General features: G+C 42.7%; 1 protein-coding gene across 1 annotated transcript in view; it reads left to right on the top strand.

Moving 5' to 3' along the window:
• The window catches only part of nol6 (nucleolar protein 6 (RNA-associated)), a 152,624-nt gene extending 143,697 nt beyond the window's left edge, over positions 1-8,927 (top strand). The window contains exons 24-26 of the mRNA XM_068031659.1: positions 785-985; positions 4,182-4,283; positions 8,646-8,927. Of these exons, the coding sequence (XP_067887760.1) occupies positions 785-985; positions 4,182-4,283; positions 8,646-8,795 (453 nt within the window). The 3' untranslated portion in view covers positions 8,796-8,927. The remainder of the gene's footprint in view (positions 1-784; positions 986-4,181; positions 4,284-8,645) is intronic.
• The last annotated feature ends 16,789 nt before the right edge of the window (positions 8,928-25,716 follow it).

The following is a 25,716-nucleotide window of genomic DNA, read 5'->3' as shown; positions in this document are numbered from 1 at the left end:
TTCAGATCAATGAGCTTTCATCAGAACTGGAAAAAGTTAAAGAAGTAATAGTTTTTAAGCAAGCATAGAGGCAGGGAAAGGGGGAAAGAACCAAAGGGAGGGTCTGTGATAGGGTGGAGGCTGGAGGGATTAAATGACAAAAGGGATGATGGTACAAGGCAAAATGGGGATCTCGTCCTTCCTTTCCTGACTCTCAAAGTTTAATTCTGTGATCACGTTGTGCCCTGTGCTACCATGTGGCCATTCTTCGTGTGGACCCTGTCAGCAGGCTATTTGACCTGAGTTGAAGTCTGACCCTGTTCTAAGTGTCCACATATTAGCGTACTTTTCAGCATGGTATCAGTCAGCAGCTGGAGACCGGGATAATTTTCCCTTTCGCTAGCACAAGGAAGCTGAATTGAGTGCAGTACCCCTAATGTTCCACCAGAATTGAAATCAGCTAACAGTACAGAAAGAACAATTGTTTTTACAGGCATTTATTGATTGGTTGCTTATAAAATAATAAATGTTTGATGTTGAAGTATATTCTGACAGTATTGCAGGTCATTGCTTTTCAAAGATTTCAGGGTTGAGACATCCTGCAAACATGAATACGTTCCTGGATACTCTCCTGTCCTGAAACCTGAAAGACAGTGTCGGCTATCCAAAGGAAAACAGTGCTAAGAGTTTAGCAGCACTGGTAAAAGAGTTTACCAATTTTTATTGGTATACAAAAACAGAAATAACATCCTAGTAAAAAGTAATGCGGTTGATCAGTCAATTTTCTCTTCCTTTTCTGCATCAGATGGTATTCCGGCCACCTTTAGAAATTTATGATGTAATCATTCACCTGAACCCCAAGCATATTCCAAGACATCTTGAAGCAGTTGACAGGCCGAAAGTAACGTACAGCAGAGGGACATTAAGGAATGATGCGGCAGTAAAGTTTATAAAAATGCCAGTGGTGGACTACGACCCAGTACAGTGTTACCTTCGTGAACTAAGGGTGAGTATTTTGTGTTAATGGTGCAATGTCCAGTAATTATTCTCTGACCACCTACGGCAAACGTGCGAAGAGGAATGCCGACTGGTTTCAATCTCATTTTGAAGAGCTGGAACCTGTCATAGCCACTAAGCGCATTGCACTGTTGAACTACAAGAAAGCCCCCAGCAGGTTAACATCCATAGCACTTAAAGCAGCCAGAAGCATTGCACAAAGAACAGCCAGGCGCTGCGCAAATGACTACTGGCAACACCTATGCAGTCATATTCAGCTGGCCTCAGACAACGGAAACATCAGAGGAATGTATGATGGCATTAAGAGAGCTTTTGGGCCAACCATCAAGAAGATTGCCCCCCTCAAATCTAAATCAGGGCACACAATCACTAACCAATGCAAGCAAATGGACCGCTGGGTTGAGCACTACCTAGAACTCCAGGGAGAATGTTGTCACTGAGACTGCCCTCAATGCAGCCCAGCCTCTACCAGTCATGGATGAGCTGGACGTACAGCCAACAAAATCGGAACTCAGTGATGCCATTGATTCTCTAGCCAGCGGAAAAGCCCCTGGGAAGGGCAGCATTACCCCTGAAATAATCAAGAGTGCCAAGCCTGCTATACTCTCAGCATTACATGAACTGCTTTGCCTGTGCTGGGACGAGGGAGCAGTACCTCAGGACATGCGCGATGCCAATATCATCACCCTCTATAAAAACAAAGGTGACCGCGGTGACTGCAACAACTACCGTGGAATCTCCCTGCTCAGCATAGTGGGGAAAGTCTTTGCTTGAGTCGCTCTAAACAGGCTCCAGAAGCTGGCCAAGCGCGTCTACCCTGAGGCACAGTGTGACTTTCGTGCAAAGAGATCGACCATTGACATGCTGTTCTCCCTTCTTCAGATACAGGAGAAATGCCGCGAACAACAGATGCCCCTCTACATTGCTTTCATTGATTTCACCAAAGCCTTTGTCCTCGTCAGCAGACGTGGTCTCTTCAGACTACTAGAAAAGATCGGATGTCCACCAAAGCTACTAAGTATCATCAGCTCATTCCATGACAATATGAAAGGCACAATTCAGCATAGCAGCACCTCATCAGACCCCTTTCCTATCCTGAGTGGCGTGAAACAGGGCTGTGTTCTCGCACCCACACTGTTTGGGATTTTCTTCTCCCTGCTGCTCTCACATGCGTTCAAGTCTTCAGAAGAAAGAATTTTCCTCCACACAAGATCAGGTGGCAGGTTGTTCAACCTTGCCCGTCTAAGAGCGAAGACCAAAGTACGGAAAGTCCTCATCAGGGAACTCCTCTTTGCTGACGATGCTGCTTTAACATCTCACACTGAAGGGTGTCTGCAGAGTCTCATCGACAGGTTTGCGGCTGCCTGCAACGAATTTGGCCTTACCATCAGCCTCAAGAAAACCAACATCATGGGACAGGACGTCAGAAATGCTCCATCCATCAATATTGGCGACCACGCTCTGGAAGTGGTTCAAGAGTTCACCTACCTAGACTCAACTATCACCAGTAACCTGTCTCTAGATGCAGAAATCAACAAGCGCATGGGAAAGGCTTCCACTGCTTTGTCCAGATTGGCCAAAAGAGTGTGGGAAAATGGCGCACTGACATGGAACACAAATGTCCGAGTGTATCAAGCCTGTGTCCTCAGTACCTTGCTCTATGGCAGCGAGGCCTGGACAACGTATGTCAACCAAGAGCGACGTCTCAATTCATTCCATCTTCGCTGCCTCCGGAGAATACTTGGCATCAGGTGGCAGGACCGTATCTCCAACACAGAAGTCCTCGAGGCGGCCAACATCCCCAGCTTAAACACACTACTGAGTCAGCGGCGCTTCAGATGGCTTGGCCATGTGAGCCGCATGGAAGATGACAGGATCCCCAAAGACACATTGTACAGCGAGCTCGCCACTGGTATCAGACCCACCGGCCGTCCATGTCTCCGCTTTAAAGACGTCTGCAAACGCGACATGAAGTCCTGTGACATTGATCACAAGTCGTGGGAGTCAGTTGCCAGTGTTCGCCAGAACTGGCAGGCAGCCATAAAGGCGGGACTAAAGTGTGGCGAGTCAAAGAGACTTAGCAGTTGGCAGGAAAAAAGACAGAAGTGCAAGGGGAGAGCCAACTGTGTAGCAGCCCCGACAACCAAATTTTTCTGCAGCACCTGTGGAAGAGCCTGTCACTCTAGAATTGGCCTTTATAGCCACTCCAGGCGCTGCTCCACACACCACTGACCACCTCCAGGCGCTTATCCATTGTCTCTCGAGACAAGGAGGCCAAAGAAGATTCTCTGTGGTAATATGTAGAGGCTGTTGCCCTTCTGTTTTCTTGGGAAATTTGCACTGCTGTCTTACTACCAATGTTACAGGGAGTGGAAATCTAGGTTAAGACTAACAGAGGCTAATGTATCATGGAGAGGAAATGTATTGAAACTAAACGAAGTAATATGCTTCGACTCCATTCGACATAATATATAAGATTGGAAAAGACCATTTTGGTTTATCTGCCCAGCCCCTGAGTTCAAAAACTATCCAAAATATCCCTCAAATGATTTTCATTTCTGTTCAAATTCATCATAAAATTATTGCCGCTACCAGCTTTGATTTTCTCCCTGGATAGTCTGTTGAAAATATTATATTTGATCTGCCCATTCACTTTCCTCCTTCTTCATTGTTGTTCTTGGGGCCACAATGAACATTTTCTTGGGATTCAATTTGTCGTTAACCCTAAGGCTCTTGGTACCTCAATATCTTTCCTTGCGAGGATTCTCTGAGTGTCAAAAAACATAATCTTAATTTTCTACTATACAATTTAAGCCACAGCCATCAAGTATTCACTTGTATTTTTTATTATATATATATGTGTATATTATAGATAAAATATTTGGCATATAGTGTGTGTGTGTCATTTGTAACTGCAGATGTGCATTGACATTTTGTTCAAAAGCAAAATACTGTGGATGCTGGAAATCTGAAAAATAAAAACAGAAAATGCTGAAACGACTCAGCGGGTTAGACAGCATCTGTGGAGAGAAACAGTTAATGTTTCAGGTTGATGGCCTTTTACACCAGACTCTTGTGTGTAATTTATAGCAGCAGTTTTTGGTTCTCCACTACCATTGCTGCTACTGTTTTCCATTTGTTTAGAGACAGTTCTTGATTAATTGCAGTGATCAATTCTGTTACAGAGTGCTTTTGGAGAGTTTGCACTGTTTTTCTGCGATACCCATGGTGGAAGTTTGATTGCTGTGCTTTGGAAACCTCAGGCTTTTACAGCTCAACCTTTTAAGGTATGAACAACCAAACAATTTTGGAATATTTGAACTATATTGAGTTATGTTAATACATTAGAACTGGGACTACACTTCAAAAGTACTTCATTGGCTGTAAAGGGCTTTGAGACGTCTTGTGAAAGGCACTATATAAATGCAGGCCTTTCTTTTCTTTCATTGCTATTGGTACAGTTCTGTATTTATCAAAGTTTTTATTCCAGAACATGATGGTGTCAAATCCTTTTAGTACCAGTGCTCATTTTTTTCAGGAACTCATGCATATTTACTTGTTAAGATCTGCAGCTGGGTCAGAACATACCATTGGAATTCCACTTTTAATTTGTGCTGTGTAGTATGTTTAATGGCAGCCTAACTGCAAAATACATTGGGAGTTTCTCAGAAAATAAGTAACACTGGCACCACGAATATGCTTTCTCTGAAGCTGAAGATAAAAGGTCCCTCATAACGTAGTAAAAGAATCTGAACTAATATTCCCCCCTGCCCTTTGATATCAGTCGTGTTGAATTAACTTTTTGGACATGTTCATTTCATTTTTCATATTAAAGCTGCTGTCCTGTAATACTTGTCTGTTAATTTGTAGATGGATGTCTAATAAATCCCAGTAATATTTACTCCTTACTTCCTGTTGAGCATTAGTCTTTTTTTAAAGAACATTACAGCGCAGGGCCCGCCACTGAGTATGCTTATTGATGCTTCACTGGTCAGGTACTCCCTCTGCACTAATTGTGTTTATAGACCACAGCCTGCAATTAAAATGTCCTTGCTAGCTCTGCCTCCAACAGATAATTATTGACTGCACCCCCACTGACCGTGTTAACTAAAAAGCAAAAGAGGACCAAGGGATTGATTAAGAAGGGGAAAATAGAGTACGAGAGCAAGCTTGCAGGGAACATAAAAACTGACTGTAAAAGTTTCTATAGGTATGTGAAGAGAAAAAGATTAGTGAAGACAAATGTAGGTCCCTTACAGTCGGAAACAGGGGCATTTATTATGGGGAACAAAGAAATGGCTGACCAACTAAATGCGTACTTTGGTTCTGTCTTCACAAAGGAGGACACAGATATCATATCAGAAATGTTGGGGAACACCGGGTTTAGTGAGAGAGAAGAACTGAAGGAAATCAGTATTAGTAGAGAAATGGTGTTGTAGACCGATAAATCCCCAGGGCCTGATGGTCTGCATCCCAGAGTACTTAAGGAAGTGGCCCTAGAAATAGTGGATGCATTGGTGGTCATCTTCCAAGATTCTATAGACTCTGGAACTGTTCCTACAGATTGGAGGGTAGCTAATGTAACCCCACTATTTAAAAAGGGAGGTAGAGAGAAAGCAGGGAATTATAGACCAGTCAGCCTGACGTCGGTAGTGGGGAAAATTCTAGAGTCCATTATCAAAGATTTTATAGCAGAGCACTTGGAGAACAGTGGTAGAATTGGGCAGAGTCAGCATGGATTTACGAAAGAGAAATCATGCTTGACAAATCTACTAGAATTCTTTGAAGATGTAACTAGTAGAGTTGATGAGGGGGAGCCAGTGGATATGGATTATTTGGACTTTCAGAAGGCTTTCAACATAAGAGATTAGCATGTAAAATTAAAGCGCATGGGATTGGGGATAGTGTATTGCAATGGATAGAAAATTGGTTGGCAGACAGGAAACAAAGAGTAGGGATAAATGGGTCTTTTTCCGAATGGCAGGCAGTGACTAGTGGGGTACGCAGGGATCGTTGCTCGGACCCCAGCTATTCACAATATATATTAATGATTTAGATGAGGGAACTAAATGTAATATCTGCAAATTTGCAGATGACACAAAACTGGGTGGGAGGGTGAGTTGTGAGGAAGATGCAGAGAGGCTTCAGGGTGATTTGGACAAGTTGAGTGAGCGGGCTAATGCATGGCAGATGCAGTATAATGTGGATAAATGTGAGGTTATCCACTTGGGTAGCAAAAACAGGAAGGCAGATTATTATCTGGCTATAAACTGAGAGAGGGGAATATGCAACGAGACCTGGGTGTTCTCGTACACCAGTCGCTGAAGGTAAACATGCAGGTCCAACAGGCGGTAAAAAAGGCAAATGGTATGTTGGCCTTTGTAGCGAGAGGATTTGAGTACAGGAGCAGGGATGTCTTGCTGCAATTATGCAGGGCCTTGGTGAGGCCACACCTGGAATATTGTGTGCAGTTTTGGTCTTCTTTTCTGAGGAAGGATGCTCTTGCTATAGAGGGAGTGCAGCGAAGGTTTACCAGACTGATTCCTGGGATGGCGGGACTGACGTATGAGGAGAGATTGAGTCAGTTAGGGTTATATTTGCTGGATTTCAGAAGAGTGAGGGGGGAGTCTCATAGAAACCTATAAAATTCTAACAGGACTTGACAGGATAGATGCAGGAAGGATGTCCCCGATGGTGGGGGAGTCCAGAACCAGGGGTGATAGTCTAAGGATACGGGGTAAACCATCCAGGACTGAAATTTCTTCACCCAGAGAGTGGTGAACCTGTGGAATTCGCTACCACAGAAAGCAGTTGAGGCCAAAACATTGTATGTTTTCAAGAAGGAGTTAGCTATAGCTCTTGGGTTTAAAGGGATCAAAGGATATGGGGCAAAAGCGGGAACAGGTTACTGAGTTAGATGATCAGCCATGATCATAATGAATGGCGGAGCAGGCTTGAAAGGCCGAATGGCCTACTCCTGCTCCTGTTTTCTATGTTTCTAAAACACGCCATCCCAATGACTTTGTTAACTGAATCATCTCTGCTGGAGATTTTTCAATGAATCATCGAATGGTTAAACACAGAAGAAGGTCATTCGGTCCGTCGAGTATGCAACAGCATGTTTACTCACCAGAAGCTCCTTCTGTCGCTGAGTGGCAATCCCAGCAATCTTAATCACCTGCAGAACATGAATTTTTTGCACCTTCTCCAGTGCCTCTATGTTGTTTATAATATGGAGGCTAACATAACTTCTCTGCTTTTCAATGCTGTCCCTCTAGAAATGAACCTCAGTGCATTGTTTGCTTTTTTTTATGGCCTTATTAACCTGCATCACTACTTTTAGTGATTGGTCTATCTGTAACCCCAGATCCCTTTGTTCCGCTATCCCACTTAGACAGTTATTTTCCAAGGAGTATCTGACCTCCTCATTCTTCCTACCAAATGTGCTACCTCACACATACCTGTATTGATGTTCATTTTCCCATTACGCTCCTATTTTCCAAGTTCCTGTATTTTGTTACAGTTCTCTGTATTAAGTGCACCCCCCAATTTGGTGTCATCCGCAAATTTTGAAATTGTACTTCCGATTGCTGAATCCAGATCAGTTGTGCAAATGATGAACAGCGGTGGTCTCAGCACTGATCCATGTTGAGCACCACTTCCTGCCATTTGCTAATCTGAGTGACTACCTTTAACCTCTGCTCTCTGGTTTCTGTTTTGAAGCTAGCTTGCTATCGATTCTGTTGCTTGTCCCCTGACTACATATGTTCTGAGCTTAGTTGTGAGTCTGCTATGCGATACCTTTATCGAAAGCTTTTTGGAAATCCAAATATGTTACATCTACTGCATTACCCTTATCCACCCTTTCTCTTACTACAAGGAATTCAATAAGGTTGGTCAAGCATGACCTTCCCTTTTCAAGTTTGTGCTAACTACTCTTTATTGTATTTTCCATATCTAGATGCTTTTCTGTTACATCTTTGAGTAAGGATTCCATTGTCTTGCCTACCACTGACCATCTAATTGGTTCATAGTTCCTTGGACTCCTTTTTTATATATATAAGAATCCTATTTAATCTGGAAATGAACTGATGTGTCTGAGATATATCCTCTATGATCCTGCTTTTTAATCTCTTACATACTGAATCAAGGAATACAGAACACATTGAATAATTAAGCACAGGCAAAAATCAATTTTGCCACACCTCCTTTGTGAAAACTGATTTAAAGATATTCTGATAATCTGTAATATCTTTACCCAATATATCCCACCTGTTGTTTGAGATTCTTTCACTGTTAACATAGTTGTTCAACCTTTTGGGTCCCTCCTGATGGTCTGTCTCATTTGTGTCACAATTTGTCTTCTAATACTTCCTTTAGCTGTCCTTTGTTTCTTTTGTCGGAATCCCAGTCCTCTCTTTTTTTGATCCTTGCATCTTTTAAAGTATCTTTGCTTAATTTGTTGTGTCTTCTAAGCTTTTTCTTAAACATTATGGCCTAGGTCTTGCTATGCTTTTCTCCTGCATAATAACCTTAAAGACATTTCTATTTAGTGTGTGTGAGATTTTTCACATGCTTTGGTCTAAATCTGTTATTATGTTTTATAGTAGAATCTCGTTTAAATAAAGACTTTTTTCTGTCAATTACAGACTTCCCAGATAAATGCAAAAATGTTGGAAACAAAAGAAAATGGGCTTCAAATGATCCCCAATGTGGAGGCTATAATGGAAGACTTCGAAATTCTTGGAGCTGGTTTAGTGAAGTCAGTCGAAGCACTGACAGAGAAATGGAAAATCTAGGGACATGAATCTATTCCAGATTGGTACTCAGTCCCTAATTCGTCGAGTCTGCATGCTTGAAATAATAAAAGTGCAGTAAAATAAGTATTACGACTTACCTGATTGGAAATAATAAATGTTTTTATATATTCACCTATTGGATCTATAACAATTTTTCTTGTCTTGTGTTAGATGGATTAAGTTCTTCAGTGACCAGAATTGATTACCTGTGTCTCCCATAGAATACCTGGCAAAACATTATACCTTGTTTCAAAATAGTATGAATAATGCAGCTTAAAACAGAAAATACTGGAGATACACAGAAGCTTGGACAGCATGGTAATGGCATGGATATTTGACCAGAAACTCATCTCAGTCAAATAGGATGCCAAGGTTGTGAACAATGTTATACAGCTTCAGACAGTGACCAGACAGGTGGTTAGGGAATGGAGTTTGTGGCAGGGATTGAAGGCAATGGCTTTGGCCTTTCCAAAATTTAATTGGAGGAAATTCCTGCTCATCTACTGCTGGGATGCCTGACGAGCCATGTGACAATTTAAAGACAGTAGCAGGGTTGAGAGAGGTGATGGTGAGGTACAGCTAGGTGTCACCAGTGTGCATATGGAACCCGAGGTGTTTTCAGATGATGTCGCCGAGGGACAAGTGGGTCGGGGCTAAAGATAAATCCTTGAAGGACTCCAAAGGTAGAAGTGTGGGAGTGGAAAGAGAAGCCTTTGCAGGTGATTCTCTGGCTGCGATTGGAGAGATAAGAATGGAACCAGATGAGGGATCTCCAACCCAGCTGGAAGGCGGAGGAGAGTTGAAGGAGGAGGATGGTGTGGCCAATTATGTTATAGGCTGCAGACAAGACGAGAAGAATAAGAAGGAATAGTCTACTCTGGTCACAGTCACATAGGGTGTCATTTTTAACTTTGAGGGCTGTTTCAGTGCTGTGGCTGGGGCAGAAAATTGATTGGAGGGGTCCAAACATGGAGTTGTGGGAAAGATGGGCACAGATTTGGGATAAATCAAGTAAACCCAAAGGCTGGAGCAGATTGCAGATATTGGCCCTGAGATTTCTGGATTGTGGGAGGGCATAAGTTAGAAATTGCATCTGTCCTGGGCCAGGAATGTTTAATGGAGGCCGATGTATTCCCCTACAGAAGCACCCCGCCGTAAATTGGTTTGCATATCAGACCATGCTGAAAAGGTGGCCAGCCTCCCAAGGAGGTCAGATGGGATGGGGTTGCCTGTTCTAAATTCCATTACTTTGGCTTGGCTGTGTGCCTTTGAGAATATGCACTATTGTTTAAAAAATGCATTTTGCCAGAGGCAGAATTACTTGATTGAAGGAGCGTTGCTGAACAGAGATTGCTTATGGAGACTTGGCCGTGTTTTGGGCTCACTGCAGGCACTGGAGAAAAAAATCACTTGTATTCAGCAAACCCTTCTCTAAATTCTAATTTAGAAAGCACTGTATTTCAAAAGAATTACAAAGCTCATATCTGAGGCCTGCACACTGGGCTTCCCAGTGGGAATCTGATTTTACGTGAAAAAATGCAAGAGGTAAAAGTGCAGTAGGAGGTTTTAAGGCAAGCCAGATTAATTGGGCAGTGCCAGAGGAGAGACATCACCTGTCCAATAGAATCATACTTTCACATCATAGAATTCTTCCAGGGAACCACAGAAGAATTTAGCTAGATTAGCCAATTTGCTATACACTCTTCTACAGTCCAAGGCATTTCAGTTTATGTAAGTGAACAATGCCCCCAAATAGATAACTGAGACGGTTATCAAATTTTTCCAAATTTCCAGATTCCCTTGGGCTGTGAACGCTATTGATTTTCACCCCAAATATAAACCAGCATATTTGTATAAATGACAAAAGCTCCATTTCCTAAATGTGCAGCTGGTTTGCGATGGCAGACGTAGCTTAGGCATGTCTTCACAACATATTAGAAGGTGTAGTAATGGTTTCACGTTTTGACAGCCCACTGTTTCAGCTCAATTTCAACAGAAAGGGTAAGGGGCATCATGTCTGCTGGGTAACCAGGGTACCTATTAACTCCCATTGCTCATAATGCCGCTTCGTAGGACCTTCAGAAAGGCTCCAATGAAGCACGCATGAAGGTAAAAATTGAGCAAGCCATTTGGATATTCATTGGTATCTGAATAGGTCTAGGGGTGCTTCGAACTAGCAAGGTCTTACAGATTGTGACTGCATATTGTGTGCTTCGTAACTTTGCAATCTGGATAAGAAAGGTGGTGGATGTTCTAGGGGATGCCAGAGAGCCTGATGATGACACTGCTGGTGCTGATGACCATGAAGAACAGGAAGGAGATGTAGTGGCGACAAACAGCTGAGAAACTAATTTGGCAAACCTTCAAGTCTCAGTTCTGCCGCCTCTCACCAATCTCACTAGTCAGAGTAAGTCTACCTATAGTCTGAGTACCTTTTGGTTATTGCTTCTCATATCGCTATCATAAACATAACAGCACGAGGAGGCCATTCGGCCCATTGTGTCCATGCTGGCTGAGAAAGAGCAATTCAGCCTAATCACATTTACCAGCTGTTGGTCAGTAGCCTTGTAGGTTATGGCACTTCAAGTGGATTATCAAAGAACTTTTAAAATGCGATGAAGGTTTCTGCCTCTACTACCCTTTCAGGCTGTGAGTTCCAGATCCCATCATTCTCTGGGTGAAAAACATTTTCTTCAACTCCCTTTAATCCATCTACCAATTACTATAAATCTATATCCTCGGGATAATGAGGCCCCTCATAATTTTATATATTTCAATTAAATCTCCCCTCCGGTCCTCTCTTCCTTCTTTGGCTCGTTTTTTTATTACGCCTCTGTGAAGTACCTTGAGACATCTTTCTGTGCTAAAGATGTTTTATAAATGCCTGTTGTGATAAACTATCTTTTTATAATCAGAGTTTAATATATTAAATGACCAAAATCTCAATGAAATTGCAGAAATAAATAAATCTGAACTTGCAATGTAGTCCAGTAAATATTTTGGAGATGATAAAGAGTTTAGAGAGGGCTGAGCTCTGTAAATATTAGTGGATTTAAACAGAATCTGAATATTCCTTCAAGACTGTAAAACAGTCTTGTCATATTAGTGATCTTCAGTATCAAAAATTTCAGCTTGGCTTAGTAACACACCCACCTCTGTGTCTGACAATCATGGGGTTTAAGCTTCAATTCAGCACATAATGTAAGATGGCACTTTATCAGTACTGAGGGAGTGCTCTGTTGTCGGAGGTGTCTTTTTACTTAGTATTTTTAACGCAGAACCAGGTCATTTGACACAGCAACAATAATTTGTAATTATATAATACCATTAACTAAAGTAATTAAGTAGCTAAAGTAGCGTTGGTCCCTTAGAGGCACAGACAGGAGAAATTATCGTGAGAAATGAGGAAATGGCAGAGAAAGTCAACAAATATTTTGTGTCTGTCTTCACAGTAGAAGACACAAGTTACATACCAGAGATAGAGGGTTACCAAGGGACTAATAACAGTGAAGAAATTAAGGTAATTGATATCAGCAGAGAAAAAGTACTTAAGGACTAAAATCTGGCAAATTCCTAGGACCTGATGGCCTACATCCTCGGGTTCTAAAAGATAGTGGATGTACTGGTTATGATTTTTCAAATTTCCCTAGATTCTAGAATGATCCTTGTGGATTGGAAGTTAGCAAATGTAACACTGCTATTCAAGAAAGGAGGGAGAGAGAAAACAGGGAACTACAGGCCAGTTAGCCTAACATCAGTCGTCAGGAAAATGCTGGAATCTATTATTAAGGAAGTCTTAACAATGCACTTAGAATATCATAGTATGATCAGACAAAGTCAACATAGTTTTATGAAAGGAAAATCGTGTTTGACAAATTTATTAGAGTTTTTTGAGCATGTAAGCTAGTAGGGTAGATTAAGGGGAACCAGTAGATGTGGTATACTTGGATTTCCAAAAGGCATTCGATAGGGTGCCATGCAAAAGTTAATACACACGTTAAGGGCACATGGAGTTGGAGGTAATATATTAGAACAAAGAACAAAGAAAATTACAGCACAGGAACAGGCCCTTCGGCCCTCCAAGCCTGCGCCGATCCAGATCCTCTATCTAAACATGACGCCTATTTTTTAAGGGTCTGTATCTCTTTACTTCATAGATAGTGGATTGATTAATAGACAGGAAGCGGAGTAGGGATAAATGGGACATTTTCAAGTTGGCAGGCTGTATCTAGTGGAGTGCCACAGGGTCAGTGCTGGAGCCTCAGCTATTTACAATCTATATTTATGACTTAGACGAGGAGACAGAGAGTAATGTATCTAAGTTTTCTGATGATACAGTGCTAGGTGGGAATGCAAGCTGTGAGGAGTACACAAAGAGGCTGCAAAGAGATGACAGGTTAAGTGAGTGCGCAACAGGGATTGTGAGATTATTCACTTTGGCCGTAAGACTAGAAAAGCAGAATATTTTTTAAAAGGCATGAAACTTGTAAATGTTGATGTTCAGTGGTACGTGGGTGTACTTGTAGAAGGAACACAGCTTGCAGGTATGGCAAGCAATTAGGAAGGCAAATGGCATGTTGGTCTTTATTGCAAAGGGATTAAGTCCAAAAACAAGGAAGTCTTGCTACAATTGTACAGGGCTTTGGTGAAACAACATCTGGAGTAGTGTGTGTGCAGTTTTGATCTCCATATCTAAGGAGGGATACACTTGTATTGGAAGCAGTACAGCGAAGGTTCACGCGATTGGGCCCTGGGATGAGAGAATTGTCCTATGATGAGCGGTTGAGTAATTGGGTCTACATTCTTTGGAATTTCGAAGAATGCAAGGTGATCTCATTGAAACATACAAGATTCTGAAATGGCTTGACAGAGTGGACACTGAGAGGTTGTTTCCCCTGGCTGGGGAATCTAGAATACAGAGGCACAGTCTCACATTAAGGGGCTTATCATTTAGGACTGAGATGAGGAGAAACCGCTTCGCTCAAAAGGATTGTGTATCTTTGGAATTCTGTACCCCAGAGGGCTGTGGATGCTGCATTGTTGAGTATATTTAAGATGGAGATAGACAGATTTTTGATGTCTCAGGAAATCAAGGGATATGGGGAGTAAGTGAGAAAGCGGAGTTGAAGCTGAAGATCAGCCATGATCATATTGAATGGCAGAGCAGGCTCGATGGGCCGTATGGTCCACTCTCCTATTTCTTATGGTTTTATGTTTAACATAATAAATGTCCCCAGATACTTCACAGGAGTGTTATAAAGCAAAATTTAACACCATACCACATAAGGAGATACAAGGGAAGATGGAGAGGATTAGGGAAGAAATTCCAGAGCTTAGGACTTTGAACAATGGTGGAGCGATTAAAATCAGGGATGCTCAAGAGGCCGGACTTAGAGAAGTGCAGATATCTCCAAGGGCTGTGTGGCTTGAGAAGGCTACAGAGGTAGGGAGGGGTGAGACCGTAGAGGGATTTGAAAACAACTGGGAGCCAATGTATGTCAGCAAGCACAGTCGTGATGGATGAATGGGACTTGGTGTGAGGACAAGGGCAGCAGTTTAGGATCTCCTCTAGTTTACGAAATGTGGAAATCCAGCCAAGAGTGCGTTGGAATAATCAAGTCTGGATGTAATAAAGGCATGAATGAAGGTTTCAGCAGCAGATGAACTGAGGCAGGGCAGAGTTGGGTGATGTTAGAGATGGGAATAAGTGGTCTGAGAGATGGCATGAGGATGTGGTCAGAAACTCACCTTGAGGTCAAATATGCTGGTTCAGCATATTTGCCTCAGATGGTTGTCAGGGAGAGGGATGGAGTTGGTAGCTAGAGAATGGAGTTTGTGGCGGGGATTGTAAACAATGGCTTTGGACTTCCCAATATTTAATTGGAGGAAATTTCTGCCCACACAGAAAAATTTAAAAGGACTGCACATTGAACTGACAGAACTGTGCATTTCTCATGGAAAGCAAAAATGATGTCCAGGAGGGCAGCCTATTTTCTACAGCAGTTTGAAGAGTCCGTCTCTGCTGATGAGATTGAAAACCTTGGTGAGGTCAATGAAGGCAATGTAGAGTAGTCTGCATTGTTCACAGCAATTCTGTAACTGCTGAGGTGAGAAAATGGAGGATGGCTGCATCACCAAAGATATGCTTTATGGCGAGCTTGCTATCAGCACCAGACCAACAAGCTGCCCACATCTGCAATACGAGGATGTCTGCAAGCAAGACCTCAAGTTGACCATGATCAGAGTCCTTGCTGGCTGGAGTTCCTGGAGAATGGCAGTCAGGAAGGGCATGGAAGAAAAACAGGATGAAAAGAGAGCCTGGAAAAAACATCAGTCGACGTCAGGCCAACGTTAATCATCTGTGTCAGCTGCGGAAGGATTTTCCATTCACGAGTTGGCCTCTACAGCCACAACAGATGATGTTCAAACCAGAAGTGATGCACATACTGGGCACAGTCCATCGTCTCCCGAGACGGACGGATGCCATCAACGCATATTGAAAAAATTGGTCACATACATTTTAAAGGGAACGTTCTCAGCTTTGGTATCATTCTAGTAAATCCCTTTTACACCTCTAGTGCCTAAATATTTTTATAAGTTTGACTTAACTTTTCTGCTTTTCAATTCTATCCCTCTAGTCATGTACCACCGTTCTTTGTTTTTTTTTATGGCCTTATTAACCTGTGTTGCTACTTTTAATGATTTGTGCATCTGTAACCCCAGATCCCCCTGCTCTTCTACCCTATTTAAATACTTATTTTCCAAAGAGTATATGGCCTCCCTATTCTTCTTCCTAGGGGGCGGCACAGTGGCGCAGTGGTTAGCACCGCAGCCTCACAGCTCCAGTGACCTGGGTTCAATTCTGGGTACTGCCTGTGTGGAGTTTGCAAGTTCTCCCTGTGTCTGCGTGGGTTTTCTCTGGGTGCTCCGGTTTCCTCCCACAGCCAAAAGACTTGCAGGTTGGTAGGTAAATTGGCCATTGTAAATTGCCCCTAGTATAGGTAGGTGGTAGGGAAATATAGGGACAGGTGGGGATGTGGTAGGAATATGGGATTAGTGTAGGATTAGTATAAATGGGTGGTTGATGGTTGGCACAGGCTCGGTGGGCCGAAGGGCCTGTTTCAATGCTGTATCTCTAAACTAAACTAAACTAAAATGTACCTCCAAGTGTTTTAAACTAAGGCCCTATTTGCCTGGTTAGGTGGATATAAAAGATCCTGTGGCACTGCTCCTAGAGCAGGAGGTTGTCTTGCCCAACATTTTTCTCTCTCAACTCAAAAATATCAACAAAAAGATTAACCGGTTACTCATACCTTTTGCTGTTTGTGGGACTTTGATGTGAAAAGAAAAAGAAATACTTGCATTTATATAGCACCTTTCATGACCACCAGACATCTCAAAGTGCTTTACAGCCAATGAAGTACTTTTTGAAGTGTAGTCACTGTTGTAATGCAGGAAACACAGCCTGTATGCGCACAGCAAGCTCCCACAAACAATGTGGTAATGACTAAATAATCTGTTTTTGTGTGATGATGATTAATATTGGTCATATTAATATTGATTAATATGTGGATAAATATTGGTCAGGACACCAGGGTTAACTCCCCAGCTCTTCTTTGAAATGGTGCCATGGGATCTTTTACGTCCATCTGAGACAGCAGATGGGGCCCTCAGTTTAATGTCTGATCTGAAGGACAGCACCTCTGACAGTGCAGCACTCCTTCAGTACTGCACTGGAGTGTCAACGTAGAGTTTTGTGCTGAAGCCCTGGAGTAGGACTTGAATCTGGAACATTGTGACTTAGGCAAGAGTGCTACCAACTGAGCCACAGCTTGCACCATGCACTGTGCACAAATGTGGCTGCTGCATTTGCCTACAAATAACAGTGACTGCAGTTGAAGAGTAATTTATTGGCTGTGAATTGCTTTGGGATATGAAAAGCACTATATATGCAAGTTTGTTTGTTCTTTGACAAACTGGATAATGAAAGATGAGAGATGGTCTGGAGTGTGGACAGTGAACTTATATTTAAGCTCTTTGTATGTACACGAGCTTAAATTTCTAAACAATACTTCATTTTTAAACTTGAATCAATATACATTAAAATATTATGCAAACTCTAGTGTATTGAAGCAGGTCAATTTAGTTAGCCTCGCCACTGTTTATTCCTGTAGGCTGGAACACTATGTTGAAGTCTAAACCCATGCACTAAAGTCATTACCGTCATTGTAATTCACTCCCCTCAGTGTTTTCCTTCTACTTATTTAATGACTAACTAAGGCCCACAGACTAACATTAGAATGTTTTCAACTTTTATTTGAATGTTAGTAATCTCATCTGCTCAGCAGCAGAAGGAAATGTGCAGTAGTGTTTCTGACCAGGGGGCAGATATCTATGAAAAATGCTAATAAGAACTGAATTCCCTTATGTCTCCCACAGTGGTTTAGTTTTTTAATGGTTGCATGGGGATGTGACTCAGTTCTTATTAGCATTATTCACACACTGATATCAGCCCTCTGGGCAGGAAAATTACTCCAAAATCCTTTACCCTGTGTAAAGAATGTTAATAGAGATGGCTGTTAAAACATGTTGTACACCAAATGGCTTTGTTTTATACTGAATAGTACTGGCAATGCAACCTAATTTTTTTTGCTTTGTCTATCAGTTCATGACTCCATGCATGAACCTTAAGGGAATCAAGAATTTTTGTCCTTTCCAACAAGGGGGCAGGTCTTGACTTTGTGATAATTCAGAGCAGGTGATAGTGAATTGGCAGTTTGTTTTACAACCCTATGTATTGACTTCAATGGAAATAAAAATGGGGAGGCATGTAAAACATGCTGCTAACTCACTATTACCTGTTTTACACTATTGTACAAGGATTTAAGTGGGGTACAAGTATATTTTAGTGTTGGTCCTGCCCACGTATAGCACTATATTTATCTAAATTAAATGCCATTTACCAAACAAGGGTTCAGTCCCAAATCGCAATAAGAGCCACCTTAGATAAATTAATTTTCACCTACAGTCACACAGTGGTTTGTGCCATTTGGTGTACAACATATTTTAGCAACCATCTCTATTAATATTCCCACATCCTCATGTTCAGTTCATTAATGAAGATAGTGAAAATCAACCACACTAACTCTGACCACTATATGACATGCTGGTAACCAGTCTCCAAACAAATCCACAACCATTGATAACCACATTCTACCTATGTTTGTTTCAGTTTTCCAACATCTGCAGTATTTTGCTTTTGTATTTCTGCCTATGGGAATTTAACCAGTTCTTAAACCCACTGTAATAACTTACCATTAATTACACAAGATTCTATTTGTGTGGTAACCTATTGTGAGGTACATTATCAAAAGCTTTTTGAAAATCTAAATATACAATAGCATCCTTGAAAGTTGATAAATCACCAGGGCCAGATGAAATGTACCCCAGGCTGTTAAAGAAGCAAGAGAGGAAATAGCAGAAGGGCTGACCATCATTTTCCAGTCCTCACTGGATACAGGTGTGGTGCTGGAGGGTTGGAGACTGCTAACGTTGTACCTCTGTTTAAAAAGAGAGCCAAGAATAGACCGAATAATTACAGGCCAGTCAGTCTAACCTCAGTAGTGGGAAAATTATTGGAATCTATTCTGAAAGACAGGATAAACTGTCACTTGGAAGGGCACAGGTTAATCAAGGATAGTCAGCATGGATTTGTTAAAGGAAAATCTTGTTTGACCAACTTGATCAAATTTTTTGAAGAAATAACAAGGAAGATAGATGAGAGTAATGCAGTTGATGTGGTCTATATGGATTTTAGTAAGGCTTTTGATAAGGTCCCACATGGCAGACTGGTTAAAAAAAATAAAATCTCATGGAATCCAGGGAAATGCAACAAGGTGGATACAAAATTGGCTCAGTGGCAGGAAACAAAGGGTAATTGTTGACGGGTGTTTTCGCGACTGGAGGACTGTTTCCAGTGGCATTCCGCAGGGCTCAGTACTGGGTCCCCTGCTTTTTGTCATATATATTAACGATTTGGACGTAAATGTACGGGGCATAATCAAAAGGTTTGCAGACGACACAAAGATTGGCCGTGTGGTAGATCGCGAGGAGGATAGCTGTAGGCTGCAGGAAGATATTTATGGTCTGGTCAGATGGGCAGAAAAGTGGCAAATGGAATTCAACTTGGAGAAGTGTGAGGTGATGCATTTGGGGAGGTCAAACAAGACAATGGAATACACGATAAATGGGAAAATACTGAGAAGTGTAGAGGAAGTGAGGGACCTTGGCCTGAATGTCCACAGATCCCTGAAGGTAGCAGGACAGGTCAATAAGGTGGTTAAGAAGGCATATGGAATCCTTTCTTTAATTAGCCGAGGTATAGAATTTATGAACAGGGAGGTTGTGCTGGAACTGTATACCTCTTTGGTTAGGCCACAACTTGAGGACTGTGTGCAGTTCTGGTCCCCTCATTACAGATAGGATGTAATTGCATTAGAGAGGGTACAGAGGAGACATACAAGGATGTTTCCAGGACTGGAAAAATGCAGCTATAAGGAAAGATTGGATAGGCTGGGGTTGTTCTCCTTGGAACAGAGAGGGCTGAGGGGAGATCTGATTGAAATGTACAAAATTTTGAGGGGCCTGGATAGAGTGGAGGTGAAGGGTCTATTTGCCTTAGCAGAGTTGTCAGTGACGAGGGACGTAGATCTAAAGTGATTGGTATAAAAATTAGAGGGGAGATGAGGAAAATCGTTTTCAGCCAGAGGGTTGTGGGGATCTGGAACTCGCTGCCTGAAACTGTAGTTGAGGCAGAAATCCTCAACTCATTCAGAAGGAGTCAGGATATGCACCTCAAGTGCCGTAATCTGCAGGGCTACAGACCAAATGCTGGAAGGTGGGATTAGAATGGGTGGATCGTTTTTCGGCCAGCACAGACACGATGGGCCAAGTGGCCTCTTTCTGTGCCTTTAAACTTTCTAGGATTCTCTGACTCTAACGTCTACCAGGATCCCCTCATCCATCAACCTAGACTTATTCAAATTGGTAAGCCACAGCCTTTTTACCAGACGCCATGTTGAGTATCTCTGACAACTCCTCCTTTGTTCAGTTTATACTGAATATCTTTTATGATCCCTTCTAGCATTTTTCCCACTATTGAAGTCAAAATAATGGGCCTATAGTTGCCTGGGTATGAGCAATGGTCTGCCAAAGCAAGTTATTTTCACCTTTATATGAAGGTGTCGAGGTGCCAGTAGACAATGAGGATTTTAAAAGGTGACAGGAAGGCTTCAGTATGAGTGAAAGAGTTATCTGTGAGCCATGCCTAGTTTAGTACCAGGATGTTAATAACTTTATCCTCAATAAAATTGTGGATGGTAAGTGCCTTTTTTGTAAGTGAACAGATATTCTGCAGGTCATGGAAACGACACAGTAATTAAAAGTTAACTTTAGCCATTTCTCAACATTTTCATGTGTTTTTCTTGTTGACAGTCTGAGGTTTGCAGCAATGGATGTAAATTAATTATCTTTCCTACCAGTGCCATTACCAACATCAATGCATTTCCCAATGAGAATTCTCCCATCTGAGGTGTTTGAAAGAAGAGTACCTACAGAAAAACAGAACGCTGTAGGAGTGCTGCTCTGAGCCCACCTCTTGGTCCCTGCATGCCTACTCTGCAAAGGTGAAAATAACTTGGTTTGACAGACTATTAATGCAAGTAGAGATCCTGCTTTCCAAATGAAACTGGGAATAGAATTAGAATCATAGATACTTACAGCACAGAAGGAGTCCATTCGGCCTATTGTGGCTGTGCCAGCCAAGAATGAGTTATCCAACCTAATCCCACTTTTCAGCGTTTGGTCTATAGTCTTGCAGGTTATGGCACTTCAAGTGCATATCCAAGTACTCTTTAAAACATGATGAGCGCTTCTGCCTCAACCACCCTTTCAGGCAGTGAGTTCCAGACCCCCACCATTCTCTGCATGAAAAAATTCTCAGCTGCCCTTTAATCTTTCTACCAATTGCTATAATTCTGTGCCCCCTGGTTATTGACCTCTCTGCGAAGGGAAATAGGTTCTTCCTATCCACTCAGTCTAGGTGCCTCAATTTTATACACCTCAATTCAGACTCCTCTCAGCCTCTGCTTTTCCATAGAAAACAACCTCAGTCTGTCCAGTCTTCATCATAGCTAAAAATTTCTATGCCTGGCAACATCTTTGTACATCTCCTCTGTATCCTCTCCAGTGTGATCACATCGTTTCTGTAATATGGTGACTAGAATTGTATGCAGTATCCTAGCTGTGGCCAAACTAGTATTTTATACAGTTCTAGCATAACCTCCCTGCTCTTATATTCTATGCCTCAGCTAATAAGTTAAAGTATCCCATATCACCTTACTTACCTCTCCTGCTACCTCCAGGGATCTGTGGACATGCACACCAAGGGCCCACTGTTCCTCTATACTTCTCAGTACCCTGTTGGAGTCATACCTAGTACAAAGGAAGCTGGTTGTGGTTGTTATGAGGCCAAACATCTAAGCCACAGGACATCACTGCAGGAGTTTAAAGGTACTTGTGGATAAGGATAAGAGTACTCCTCAGGTGAAGGTGCTAAATTGGGGGAAGGCTAATTATAACAATATTAGGCAAGAACTGAAGAATTTAGATTTGGGGCGGCTATTTGAGGGTAAATCAACATCTGATATGTGGGAGTCTTTCAAACGTCAGTTGATTAGAATCCAGGACTAGCATGTTCCTGTGAGGAAGAAGGATAAGTTTGGCAAATTTCGGGAGCCTAGTCAAAAAGAAAAAGGAAGCATTCGTAAGGGCTGGAAAGCTAGGAACAGACAAATCCCTTGAGGAATAGAAAGACAGTAGGAAGGAACTTAAGCGAGGAGTCAGGAGGGCTAAAAGGGGTCATGAAAAGTCATTGGCAAACAGGATTAAGGAAAATCCCAAGGCTTTTTATCTGTATATAAAAAGCAAGAGGGTAACTAGGGAAATGGTTGGCCCACTCAAGGACAGAGAAGGGAATCTATGTGTGGAGCCAGAGGAAATGGGCGAGGTACTAAATGAGTACTTTGCATCAGTATTCACCGAAGAGAAGGACTTGGTGGATGATGAGCCTAGGAGAGGGAGTGTAGATAGTCTCAGTCATCTCATTATCAAAAAGGAGGAGGTGTTGGGTGTCTTGCAAAGCATTAAGGTAGATAAATCCCCAGGGCCTGATGGGATCTACCCTAGAATACTGAGGGAGGCAAGGGAAGAAATTGCTGGGGCCTTGACAGAAATCTTTGCATCCTCATTGGCTACAAGTGAGGTCCCAGAGGACTGGAGAATAGCCAATGTTGTTCCTTTGTTTAAGAAGGGTAGCAAGGATAATCCAGGAAATTATAGGCTCGTGAGCCTTACGTCAGTGGTAGGGAAATTATTAGAGAGGCTTCTTCGGGACAGGATTTACTCCCATTTGGAAACAAACGAACTTATTTGCGAGAGGCAGCATGGTTTTGTGAAGGGGAGGTCGTGTCTCACTAATTTGATCGAGTCTTTTGAGGAAGTGACGAAGGTGATTGATGAAGGAAGGGCAGTGGATGTTATCTATATGGACTTCAGTAAAGCGTTTGACAAGGTCCCGCATGGCAGACTGGTACAAAAGGTGGAGTCACACGGGATCAGAGGTGAGCTGGCAAGTTGGATACAGAACTGGCTCTGTCATAGAAGACAGAGGGTAGCAGTGGAAGGGTGCTTTTCTGAATGGAGGGATGTAACTAGTGGTGTTCCGCAGGGATCAGTGCTGGGACCTTTGCTGTTTGTAGTTTCTATAAATGATTTGGAGGAAAATGTAGCTGGTCTGATTAGTAAGTTTGCGGACGACACAAAGGTTGGTGGAGTTGTGGATAGTGATGAGGATTGTCAGAGGATACAGCAGGATATAGATCGGTTGGAGACTTGGGCGGAGAAATGGCAGATGGACTTTAATCCGGACAAATGTGAGGTAATGCATTTTGGAAGGTCTAATGCATGTGGGAAGTATACAGTAAATGGCAGAACCCTTAGGAGTATTGACAGGCAGAGAGATCTGGGCGCACAGGTCCACAGGTCACTGAAAGTGGCAACGCAGGTGGATAAGGTAGTCAAGAAGGCATACGGCATGCTTGCCTTCATCGGTCTGGGCATAGAGTATAAAAATTGGCATGTCATGCTGTAGCTGTACAGAACTTTGGTTAGGCCACACTTGGAATATTGCATGCAATTCTGGTCGCCACACTACCAGAAGGAAGTGGAGGCTTTGGAGAGGGTACAGAAGAGGTTTACCAGGATGTTGCCTGGTCTGGAGGGCATTAGCTATGAGGAGAGGTTGGATAAACTCGGATTGTTTTCACTGGAACGACGGAGGTGGAGGGGTGACATGATAGAGGTTTACAAAGTTATGAGTGGCATGGACAGAGTGGATAGTCAGAAGCTTTTTCCTAGGGTGGCAGAGTCAGTTACTAGGGGACATAGGTTTGAGGTGAGAGGGGCAAAGTTTAGAGGGGATGTGCGAGGCAAGTTCTTTACACAGAGGGTGGTGAGTGCCTGGAACTTGCTGCCGGGGGAAGTGGTGGAAGCAGGTACGATAGCGACGTTTAAGAGGCATCTTGACAAATACATGAATAGGATGGGAATAGAGGGATACGGTCCCCGGAAGTGCAGAAGATTCTAGTTTAGGCAGGCATCAAGATCGGCGCAGGCTTGGAGGGCCGAATGGCCTGTTCCTGTGCTGTACTGTTCTTTGTTCTTTTGTTCTTTGAGTTCCTCAGGGTAGTGTCCTAGGTCCAACCATCTTCAGCTGCTTCATCAATGGCCTTCCCTCCATCATAAGATCAGAAGTGGGGATGTTCGCTGATGATTGCACAGTGTTCAGTATCATTTTAATGACTCCTCAGATCCTGAAGCAGTGCGTATTCACACCAATTTGCAGATTATACAAAAATCGGTCATGTGGTTAATAGTAAAGAAGAAAGCTGTGGACTGCAAGGGAGATATCAATGATATAAAAACAATAAATGCTGGAACCACTCAGCAGGTCTGGCAGCATCTGTGGAAAGAGAAGCAGAGTTAACGTTTCGGGTCAGTGACCCTTCTTCGGAACTGACAAATATTAAAAATGGCACAGGTTATAAGCAAGTGAGGTGGAGGTGGGGCAAGGGATAACAAAGGAGAAGGTGTAGATATCAATGAACTGGTCAGGTAGTCAGAAAAGACCTGGACAACATTCAGGCTTGATCTGATAAGTGCCAAGTAACATTCACGCCACCCAAGTGCCAGGCAATCACAATCTCCAACAAGGGCAGCACAGTGGCGCAGTGGTTCACACCGCAGCCTCACAGCTCCAGGGACCCGGGTTCGATTCTGGGAACTGCCTGTGCGGAGTTTGCAAGATCTCCCTGTGACCGTGTGGGTTTTCGCCGGGTGCTCCAGTTTCCTCCCACAGCCAAAGACTTGCAGATGATGGGTAAATTGGCCGTTGTAAATTGCCCCTAGTGTAGGTAGGTGGTAGGGAATATGGGATTACTGTAGGATTAGTATAAATGAGTGGTTGTTGGTCGGCACAGTCTCGGTGGGCCGAAGGGCCTGTTTCAGTGCTGTATCTCTAAAACAAAATAAAAATAAAAAGAGAGAATCTAACCATCTCCCCTTGACATTCAATGGCATTACCATTGTTGAATTTCCCTGGGATTACCATTGACCAGAAACTTAACTGGACCAGCCATATAAATACTGTGGCTACAACAGCAGGTCAGAGGCTGGGAATTCAGTAGCGGGTAACTCACCTCATGACTCCTCAAAGCCTGTCCACCATCTACAAGGCACAAGTCAGAAGTGTGATGGAATACTCTCCACTTGCCTGGATGGGTGCAGCTTCAACAACACTCAAGAAGCTCGACATCGTCCAGGACAAAGGAGACTGCTTGTTTGGCACCCCATCAACCACCTTAAATATTCTTTCTCCACCACCGGCACACAGTAGCAGCAGTGTGTACCATCTACAAGATGCACTGCAGCAACTCACCAAGCCTCCTTGGACAGCACCTTCCAAACCCGTGACCTCTATTACCTAGAAGGAAAGGGCAGCAGACACATGGGAACACCACCACCTGCAAGTTCCCCTCCAAGTCACACATCATTCTGATTTGGAACTATATCACCGTTCCTTTGCTGTTGCTGGGTCAAAAACCTGGAACTCCCTCCCTAACAGCACTGTGGGTGTACCAGCACCATGTGGACTGCAGCGGTTCAAGAAGGTAGCTTAACACTACCTTTTCTAGGGCAATTAGTGATGGGCAACAAATGCTGGACTTGCCAGCAACATTCACATCCCATGAAAAAATAAAAAAAATTATTGTGTATTCACTAGCCTTGTTTGCCATCCCCAACTGCATTAGCTCACACTTTTCCAGATTGAATTCCATTTGCCACTTTTCTGACTACCTGACCAGTTCATTGATATCTTCCTTGCAGTCCACAGCTTTCTTCTTTACTATTAACCACATGACCAATTTTTGTATAATCTGCAAGTTGTCTTCATTCCTTTAAATTCAGCTTACACACAATTTTCCATTCCCACCGCAAGTGTGCTGATTACATCTGTGCTAGTGACTATGATAAGCAGCTGACCTCAAAGTTGGGCGTAAGGAATCCTCTTCAATTTCAAATAAAAAACAAATTTCTGCCTTAATGCTAGAAGTCTAAAACATAAACACAAAATTCTGGAAACAGGCAACAAGCCAGTCAGCAACTACTGTCTATTTTCTTCACAGATACTGACTGACCCTCTTAATTTCCAGTGTCGACATGTCTGTCAACCTCTGGAGATGGGCTCATACGTGAAATATTAACGTCCTTTTCACAGATTTGATCAACCTGCAGTGTGTTTCCA

Source organism: Heterodontus francisci, chromosome 1, assembly GCF_036365525.1.
Source record: "Heterodontus francisci isolate sHetFra1 chromosome 1, sHetFra1.hap1, whole genome shotgun sequence".
NCBI lineage: Eukaryota > Metazoa > Chordata > Chondrichthyes > Heterodontiformes > Heterodontidae > Heterodontus > Heterodontus francisci.
Note: the sequence above shows the minus strand (reverse complement) of the source record. Positions and strands in the feature narration are given on the sequence as shown.